Below are 10424 nucleotides of genomic sequence, written 5' to 3' on the forward strand. Positions count from 1 at the left end.
TTTATATATATATATATATATATATATATATATATATATATATATATATATATATATATATATATACTGTCGATGTAAGCAGTAGGGTCGAGATCATCGATGTAAGCCTGCAAAAGCGATGGATACATTTTTAAAAAGTAAAAATGCAGATTCTGATCTTTTTAGGCTACAATGTGTAATTTTGTAAAGATTTTTGGTTGGTGGTGTGCCGCAGGATTTATTTAATGTAAAAAAATGTGCCGTGGCTCAACAAAGGTTGAAAAACACTGCGCTACCCAACCCCAGTTTAGATTTACTGTTTGATGTTTCAGGCGTTTGAGTTGGCGACGGGAGATTACCTGTTTGAACCTCATTCAGGAGAAGATTACACCAGAGACGAAGGTACTTCACCTTATCATACACAGTATAATACACAGTATAATACACAGTATAATACACAGTAACGCACCAGAGAGTACTTCAGCGTAGGATTTTGACTTCTTTGTGTTCAGATCACATCGCTCACGTCATCGAGCTGCTCGGACCGATTCCTCTGCCGTTCGCTTTGTCTGGCCGCTACTCCAGAGAGTACTTCAACAGGAGAGGTGAGACTGTCTGTCTGTCAACCTGTCTGTCTGTCTGTCAACCTGTCTGTCTGTTTTTTTTATTTTTTCGACATTCTATACTATGACTTTTTTGAAAAGATTTCAACATACTATACTGTGACTTTTTATTTATTTTTTTTCAACATATAGTATGACTTTTTTTAAATTATTTTTTTTAGATTTTTATGGGCATTTCTGCCGTTATTGGATAGGAAAGCTGAGATATGAAAGGGGAGAGAGAGGGGGGAGACATGCAGGAAAACCATCACAGGTCGGACTGGAACCCTTGCTTGCTTTTTTTCTACATTCAATATACTATACTATGACTTAAAAAAAAATAATTCAACATACTATACTATGACTTAAAAAAAAATAATTCAACATACTATACTATGACTTAAAAAAAAATAATTTCGACATACTATACTATGACTTAAAAAAATAATAATTCAACATACTATACTATGACTTAAAAAAATAAATAATTCTACATACTATACTATGACTTAAAAAAAAAATAATTCAACATACTATACTATGACTTAAAAAAAAAGAATTTCGACATACTATACTATGACTTAAAAAAAATAATTCAACATACTATACTATGACTTAAAAAAAACAAAATTCAACATACTATACTATGACTTAAAAAAAAAAATTCCACATACTATACTATGACTTAAAAAAAAAAAATCGACATACTATACTATGACTTAAAAAATAAAAAATTCTACATACTATACTATGATTTTAAAAAAAATAATTCAACATACTATACTATGACTTAAAAAAATAATAATTCTACATACTATACTATGACTAAAAAAGAATAATTCAACATACTATACTATGATTTAAAAAAAAATAATTCTACATACTATACTATGACTTAAAAAAAAAATAATTCTACATACTATACTATGACTTAAAAAAAAAATAATTCAACATACTATACTATGACTTAAAAAAAAGATTCGACATACTATACTATGACTTTTTTTTTTTGACATACTATACTATGAATTTTTCTTAAATTTTTTCAACATACCCTCATGAGAACCAAGGAAAATAAGTTTTTTCCTAATCATATGTTTTGTGATTCCATAGCTGTTTAAGGTTAAAAAATAGCATCCTACAATTACATTTTTTTATTTTTATTTATTTACAGCATGTCCACTGTAGTGGACAACAGGATAATTTGAGTACGAAAACAAACACATTTGGTAGATGTGGAGTCATTATTTACATGAAGATAGTCCTGATGTCCACTATCATTGACATTCATAAAATGGCAAATTTTTCAAAAGATACATAATGTAGTTGCTATCAGAACTCAGTATATGATTCCTAACACCTTAATGAACCGGAAATATATGATTATCATAGTAACAAAACCATAGACAAACAATATTTGACTCATCTCTTATCTTTCCATGAAATGTGCTTATGTTCCTATGCCGTCCATTTTGGATTGAAAGATAGAGGCGGTTCCCGGCCTCCCAGCCAATCAGATAACACATCACTGAAAAGCCCAAAATGTCCTCTGTACAGTACAGCAGGAATTAAGAGACTTGCACAAAAGATTCCAAGGAGAGGAATGAAACTCAAATGTCCACTACAGTGGACATAAGTCAATGGGCTGGGTCTCAGGAGGATACTATACTTTGACTTTTTTTTGTTTTTTTCGACATACTATACTATGACTTAAAAAAAAAAAAATTGGACATACTATACTATGACTTAAAAAAAAATTGGACATACTATACTATGACTTAAAAAAAAAAATTCTACATACTATACATGCTGAATTAAAAAAAAAAATTTTACATACTATACTATGACTTAAAAAAAATAAAAAATTCTACATACTATACTATGATTTAAAAAAAAAAATTTGACATACTATACTAGGACTTAAAAAAAAAATTTGACATACTATACTAGGACTTAAAAAAAAAAAATTTGACATACTATACTATGACTTAAAAAAAATAATTTCTACATACTATACTATGACTAAAAAAAAAAAATTCTACATACTATACTATGACTTAAAAAAAAATTTCGGCATACTATACTATGACTTAAAAAAATAATTCTATATACTATACTATGACTTAAAAAAAAAAATTCTACATACTATACTATGACTTAAAAAAAAAGAATTTCATTAGACTATACTATGACTTTTTTGTAATTTTTCGACATTCTATACAATGGCTGTCTCTCAAACCACATACTTCTGTCAGTGCACTGCTAATGGTCACTGACCACTTCCCGTCGAGTGCCCACTTTGGATGGTTAGTGTCGTCCCAAAAGGAACATTTACGTTAAAACACTCAACCGGAAATGACGAACGGTCGGCTCGGCTCTCGCCGCCTCTCAAAAATCTGACGAAAATCTCTTAAACTGATCTTCGTTGATCTGAAATGAAGACTGCACGGCCTATGACTTAAAAAAAAAAAAAAAATTGGACATATTATACTATGACTTAAAAAAAAATTCGACATACTATACTATGACTTAAAAAAAAAAAAATTGGACATACTATACTATGACTTAAAAAAAAAAATTCGACATACTATACTATGACTTAAAAAAAAAAAAAATTCTACATACTATACTATGACTTAAAAAAAATAAAAAATTCTACATACTATACTATGATTTAAAAAAAAAATTTGACATACTATACTAGGACTTAAAAAAAAAATTTGACATACTATACTAGGACTAAAAAAAAAATTTGACATACTATACTATGACTTAAAAAAAAAAATTCGACATACTATACTATGACTTAAAAAAAAAAAAATTCTACATACTATACTATGACTTAAAAAAAAAATTTCTACATACTATACTATGACTTAAAAAAAAATAAAAAATTCTACATACTATACTATGACTTAAAAAAAAATAAAAAATTCTACATACTATACTATGACTTAAAAAAAAAAGAATTTCGACATACTATACTATGACTTTTTTTGTAATTTTTTCGACATTCTATACAATGGCTGTCTCTCAAACCACATACTTCTGTCAGTGCACTGCTAATGGTCACTGACCACTTCCTGCCGTAGTGCCCACTTTGGATGGTTAGTGTCGTCCCAAAAGGAACGGTTACGTTAAAACACTCACCGGAAATGACGAGCGGTCGGCTCGGCTCGCCGCCTCTCAAAATCTGACGAAAATCTCTTAAACTGATCTTCGTTGATCTGAAATGAAGACTGCACGGCCGATTTCTCTCTTAAAATGTTTTCAGAAACACATTTCGGTGAACTATTTTAGTAAAATATGAGATCGTATTCTGACCGAGCCGCCCGTTACGCTCTGTTGTGAAATCAGAGAGAAGCCACACCCACGTGACGCGTTCGTCCAATCAGCTGCCGGTCCACGTCCCTGGTCCCTCCCCCTTTCCGCTTTGTAGTCCAGATGGCGCCCGTTTAGTGCGAGTAGTGTCCATCGTTCCACACTGAACTCTTTGACCGTTTTTAGGGGGAACATCCTGGTACTTTCAGTGCACTGACTTCTTGCCTTATCTCCACTATTACGCCCAAAACTAAGTGTTTGAGAATTATTCTGAAGTGGCTTTGAGACTTGCAACCTGTGACTTTTTTCTTTCTTTTTTCGACATACTATACCATGACTTTTAAAAGCTTCTCATGCCATCCTGTCTTCCCCTCTATTGTGCCTGTCTGTGTCTCAAAGGCGGAGCTAAGCCACATCTCCAGCCTGAAGCCCTGGGCTCGTGAGGGTCCTGCTGGAGGTCACAGTGGCAGCTGGACCAAGTGACGCAGTTCAACGACTTCCTGTCCACCATGTTGGAACTGCAACCCTGAGTTGCGATGTGTTATTAATATTGCTAATCTGCAGAACCAGATAAACCAGATCTAACCAGAGGAAGAGAACGGAACAAATGTTTTCATTAGATAAGACAGATAAGAAAAAAAATTGTCAAAGTCAGTTGAGGACAGATATATGGGTGTTCCCCTTTGACAAAGAATAATGTATGTGTTGGGTTTAGCAAGTTTCTTATGTTAAAGTCTCTGTGATAATTTAGGGAATAACAAGGTGAAAACACATGAAAAATAACTCTTTGCTCCAAACAGAGAATGAAAGAATAAGATGGGCAAATAAACTAAAACTAAAATGAGAAGAAAAAAGACGGAAGAAGAAAGAGAGGAGGGAAATATAAACTAAAAAGAACAACAACCTATCTTGTTTGACCTGAGGTTATTAAAGAGAATTTGCCTTCCATATTCTCAAAAATGTATTAAGTATAGCATTCCGTAGAAACCAAAATCTCAAAAGAGTATATGTTCATAGCTTGTCAAGGCATCAGTCATTTAATGATTGTAGCAACCACCTTCCCTCTATATATTACAGACAAAATTATTTGATAAATTATACCATAACATTAGTCTGTCCTTCCAGAAAAAATTATTTTGTTGATTGTTGCGGCCAAAATCCTTGATTACGCGGGCACATTTTCTTAAAAATGCGATGGAATATGCCGGAACTTGCAAAATTGCGGGAACTTCGCAAAACTGTGGTTTGAGATGAAAAAAAGAGAAAAAGTGATTCCCCCCCAACACCCTGCTTTTTGATGATGTTCACGTCGCGCGTAATTACGTCACTTCATAACGTCCCCATGGCAACAGGGGAAAATGGCTGCTCTTGGTGGAAGTAAACGCAACATTTTTCAACTTTCTGCTAAGATGTGCTGGAAATTGGCAAATTTATGCGCAAAAAGTGAGGCATATTTGAAAAATGCGCCCCCCGCGATAAATATGTGGACTTGATTATGCATTGAATTATGCACTGATTATGCATTGAATTGTGCAATCGCATAATCACGTTTTTCTGAGGGATTGATTAGTAATTCATGTGCTCCATGTGATTATTTTAGTGCCCCAAGTTTTTTTCCATTTGTTCTCTCAGCTTAATGATATATGCCTTTAACTACTTCATCAATTCCCACAAGGCCAAGTTGTTATGTGCTTATTAATGAAGGGGTAAAATGTGTTAGCTGGTGTAAGGTATTTACAGGATGGTTCAGACATTTGAGGGGCTATTGCTCTAATCTGAAAAAAAGACATTGAAGGCCACGGAGTTCAGAGAATTGAGGACCCCAAATGCAGAGACAGCCAGGCAGTGGTGAGTTTGAGGATTTAACGCGAAAAGAAATACTACCAAAGGAGTCCTCTAGGCAGCAGGCATAAATCATTCCAGAATAGAGGAAGCAAAAGAACTGGAATACCGAAAAACTGGAACACAGAGACAACTGTGTTAGACTCACACACAAACACCCAAAACATTACAATAACCTACCAGACAACGAAAACACAGAGACTAAATACAAGAGGTAACGAGGAACAAGAGACAGGTGACACGAGGACTCAGGAACACGTGAAACAAATCAGGGTGGGGCAGACAATTACAAAGGCGGGAAACACAAGGCAGGAAGTTAAACAAGACAAGACAGAACAGACTACCAAAATAAAACAGGAAACAGAAACATACACAACCATAACACCCTCGGTTACACTGCTGGTTATTCCGTGGTGGTGGGCGAAGGAAAGGTTGCGTTGTGAACTGTACTAAAACGTTAACGCCACGCACGCTCCAAGAAGTAGCAAACTGTAACTGCCGCCATAACAACACAAAGCAAATTGCAAATGAACTGCAACAATGATGCTGAAAACATAAATGTAATTTATTTGACGACAAAGTCCTAATAATATCAATTATTATTATTTTATTGACGTAACGCCAAGCAGATTCTAGGCCAATCGTCTCTGATGTGTTATTATGGATCCCACTCAACGTCTAGGCAAGTCCCGCCTCAAAGGAGCCTGATTGGTTGAGGTTAGGCATTGACCTCGAAAGTGGTTAATGTTAGGATAGCTGACTGGTCAGAGGACAGGACCTAGGGTCCGTTCCAGGTAGGAGGTTTAATAAACTCTGAGTCTAACCCTGATGTCTGAGTTGATTTACCCTGAGATGGGAAACTCTGAGTTTTCGGTTCCAGAACAGCTGATATGAGTTGGTTCAATCAACTCGAGTATGTTCACTCAGGGTTACGCTGTGCACAAAAGGCAGTATGAATGGAGCCATGATTCACGATTCACCATGGTAACAACCACAAACAAACGGGTCGGCGGAAATACTCATGCGCACAAACAGCGAAGTTTGAACATGTGTTTCGTTAAAAAGCAAGACAGCGGCTGCTGCTGCAAAAGAGAGAGAATTGGTGTGGGAGAAAATTGCTGCTCGAAGCAATGCGTAGCTACACATTCACAGTGTATTAATTTCATATTTAATCACAGTTAACTTATAATATTACTGGTGAAAACTGGAATTGTATTAGGCCTACACCTATAATTTCATTTAGGTGCAATCCCGCGGGCGAAAAAGTAAACTATACTAATCCCATTCTGAGGCTGCAGCACCATGATCATTAACATAACTATAATGTATAATGATGTATTTCTTTTAATGGCTCTACTGTCCAGGGAACACTACAAAAAAGTTAAAAAAACGTTTCAGAGCGAGTCACAATTTTCTGATTGTTCTGCATACAGTGGCTTAGCCTACTATTAGCCTACAGTATGATCCGCTATACTGTTGTTAAGAAAACTGCTGTTTGCAAAAACATAATGCGACAAAGAATCTGCTTGGATGTTAAAGCCTGTCCACGATGGTTGATGTAAGTGATATGAGGACGGATAAGGTATCTACATATCTAATGGACTGTGATAAAAATACCTCTCAAATCGGTTATGTGGAAATGAAAATACATCTATAGTCGGGACTCAATACCGGACGTAAACTCTCTGTGAATTAATACAGCTTTTTCATCAATGGGATCGTCGACAAAAGGACGTGACATGTTTGAGAAAAAACGTTTTATAATCTGCCAAATATAAACCAATACGTTTTTTATTCATGCAGATAAAACTGCATTAAAAATGCGCCTGATACACACATATATGAATGAATGAGGAATGAGTTTCTCCTCCCTCTCAGTGGGAGGAGACTGAGAGAAACTCGAGGTTTCTTGAAGAAAACCTGCTCCCGACCAGGTTAGGTTCACAGACTCAGTTACCATAGTAACTGACTCGAGGTTAAGTTACCTCCTCTTCTGGAACGGAAAACCTAGAGTTTCCCTCATCTCAGGGTTAACAAACTCTGAGTTTTCACTAAACCTGCTTTCTGAACGGGCCTCTGAACAAATCAGGTTACGTACTTTGCGCGTGAGCATGGACGCCTGGCCAATAGTAGCGTGTGAATACTATTAAAGGGCAGGTCTTATGTAGAAGTTGCGTGGGTTCCATAATAACATGTCTAGCGTTGCATCTCCTGGCTCTTATTTGATAGCTCCTTGACTCCTCGGTCCTCGGCTGTTCTGTTGTTCTATCCCTCCTCGGTGAAGGCCGTCTCTAAGCTCTTATTCCTGCCCAGAGGACAGAGGGGCGAGCATCGAGGAGGGATCATCGAGGAGCTATAGCCAAGGATACACGAGAGCAGCCTTCCCGGAAGCCGTGCAGCTGAAGGAGTTGCTAACTCCGCCCAAACAGCTGATGAATTTACGTGACACTTCAGAGAAAAAGGACGTCTCATTCCTCTAAAACACATTTGCTTGTTGCCTCTCTCCTCCCATGATTTCTTCACGTCTTGCCCGTGCCTCCTAGGTGGAATGGACTAAGTCGCGAGGAAGGGAGGCAAGTGAAGAGTCAAGGAGGCAATTTAAGGGCTATGAGATGCAGTTTAGGACACATCACACATGCCTTTTTCATCGTCTTCATGTAGTTTAACAGCAGTGCAATACCGCCATCTACTGGAGAGTGCTGGGATCGTGCTTCTTTTACCACTGACAGTAAAACACCCTTCAAATACAAAATAAAACTATCAAAGGCCTCCTTGGTTTGTCTTTCCATTGTTCCAACAATCTCTGGTTTGGTTGAAATAAACCCTTAGTAAGTAAATCTCAATTTTACAATGAGTCCTCTGGGAAGTCTCTATCAGTAAATGCAGTGTGTTAATTATGTGGTCTGATTTGTGAGTATCTGTTATCCCTTTTAGTTCTGTTGTTTGAAAGAGACAAAGCGATGTGTGTCTTTGAATTGTAAAGTGATATTCATTGACAGGAATGTTTTGTTTGGACATTTTTTGAAATGCGTAATCTTGTGAATAAATTTGTTTTCTTTGTATTTTGTGTTTGAGCATTCAGTTTAGTACATTGTATTACCACCATATGACAGGTTATTAGGTTATAAGTTATCTTCAATTCATGATTAGTTGTCAACTACTAAATTAATCTCCAACTATAAACCATTAACCAGTTTGAGTATTTTAAATTCTCTGATTTCAGCTTCTTAAATTGATGGTTTCTGGTTTCTTCTCTCCTCTGTGAAAGTAAACTGAACATCTTTGAGTTTTGGACAAAACAAGACATTTCAGGACGTGATCTTGGGCTTTTGGGAAAAACTTTTCACCATTTTCTGACATTTTATAGACCAAACAACTAATCGATTAATAAAAAAAATAATCAGATTTCACAACAATGAAAAGCAGTTGGTTGCTGCCCTAATTCACATGTTACTGAAGCCCATGGCTTTCTTTTTTGGAACAACGGGCAGATTAATAACAATATGAACCGTGCCCTGAATAGGAGAATTTGCTCAAACATTTGATTGGTTAGGTGTGTTATGTATAGCAATTTAAACCCTAGTATGTCAATTCCATCGAAGCTCCATTTACCAAAATCTTTCTACTTTCAAAGTCAGGGTCAGCTCCAACAGCAGTCCTTCAGCTGATAGCACTTTTGTGCTACTCCTATTTTTTTTGTGTGTGTGTGTGTGTGTGTGTGTGTGTGTGTGTGTGTGTGTGTGTGTACTGTAAATGGGTACTACTGGTTGCAGGTCCCTCTCTCTGTGATACTTTTTGACCTTACTGTGATTATTTTCCCATGTTCCACCGAGTGGATATTAACTGAGTAAGTTGAAACATGTATTAGGTGTGTTGCATGATAGCATGTTACACTGACTTTAGTCACTAGAGGTCAGGAGTGCACAGTTTTAAAATGGTTTGATTTCATCCAACATCATTGACCTGAACCGGTGTCATAATTCTTGAGTTATTCCATAATTTCATTTTATGCCTTTATTCATCCTGCGTGTGGAAATACACAATTTTCACAGTTGCACACAAATGAAACACTGGCCTTGATTGCACACATGCTGAGGACCTATACATGCTACACACACTAATGGAGAGATGTCAGAATCAGGGCAGTTGGGGGTTCAGTGCCTTGCTCAAGGGCACCTTGGTAGTGCCAAGGAGGTGAACCGGCACCTCTCAAGCTTCCAATCCATGCTCCGTATTTTGGTCCATACAGGGACTTGAACCGGCAACCCCCCCAACTACCTCGGGACTGAGCTACTACCACCCAGTTTATTCAGTCCCATTTGTAAAAAAAATGTGAAGACAATCCCTCCAGGTGTTCCCGAGATATTGCGTTCACAAGAAGCTGAAGGCATAAAAAGTCAACATGCCTAATATTACAAACTCGCAGGGGTTAAATGAGGGCATGTTTCAACCATCAAGGCGTTTCTTTTGCCTAGTCAAGATATTACCTCATAAATATCTTAGCCACTCACAACATCCAGCATGTGCTCTACCTCTCTCTACCATGTACTGCTGTAGTCCTGGACCTGGACCCAGCTGGTTTGTACATACACAATGCACACTATCCAGTGGTTTGATTCACTTACATTGTATTCATCCTCTGGTCCAGCTGTTATCAAAATGGCTATAAATCACCTCTTG

The 10424-nt window shown here is 36.6% G+C and overlaps 1 protein-coding gene across 1 annotated transcript in view; it reads left to right on the forward strand.

The window, feature by feature from the left end:
* Positions 1-4385, forward strand: part of srpk3 (SRSF protein kinase 3) — a 39274-nt gene extending 34889 nt beyond the window's left edge. The window contains exons 15-18 of the mRNA XM_039800475.1: positions 312-381; positions 492-621; positions 4021-4045; positions 4302-4385. Of these exons, the coding sequence (XP_039656409.1) occupies positions 312-381; positions 492-621; positions 4021-4045; positions 4302-4385 (309 nt within the window). The remainder of the gene's footprint in view (positions 1-311; positions 382-491; positions 622-4020; positions 4046-4301) is intronic.
* Positions 4386-10424: the final 6039 nt, after the last annotated feature.

This window comes from Perca fluviatilis, chromosome 5 (assembly GCF_010015445.1).
Source record: "Perca fluviatilis chromosome 5, GENO_Pfluv_1.0, whole genome shotgun sequence".
NCBI lineage: Eukaryota > Metazoa > Chordata > Actinopteri > Perciformes > Percidae > Perca > Perca fluviatilis.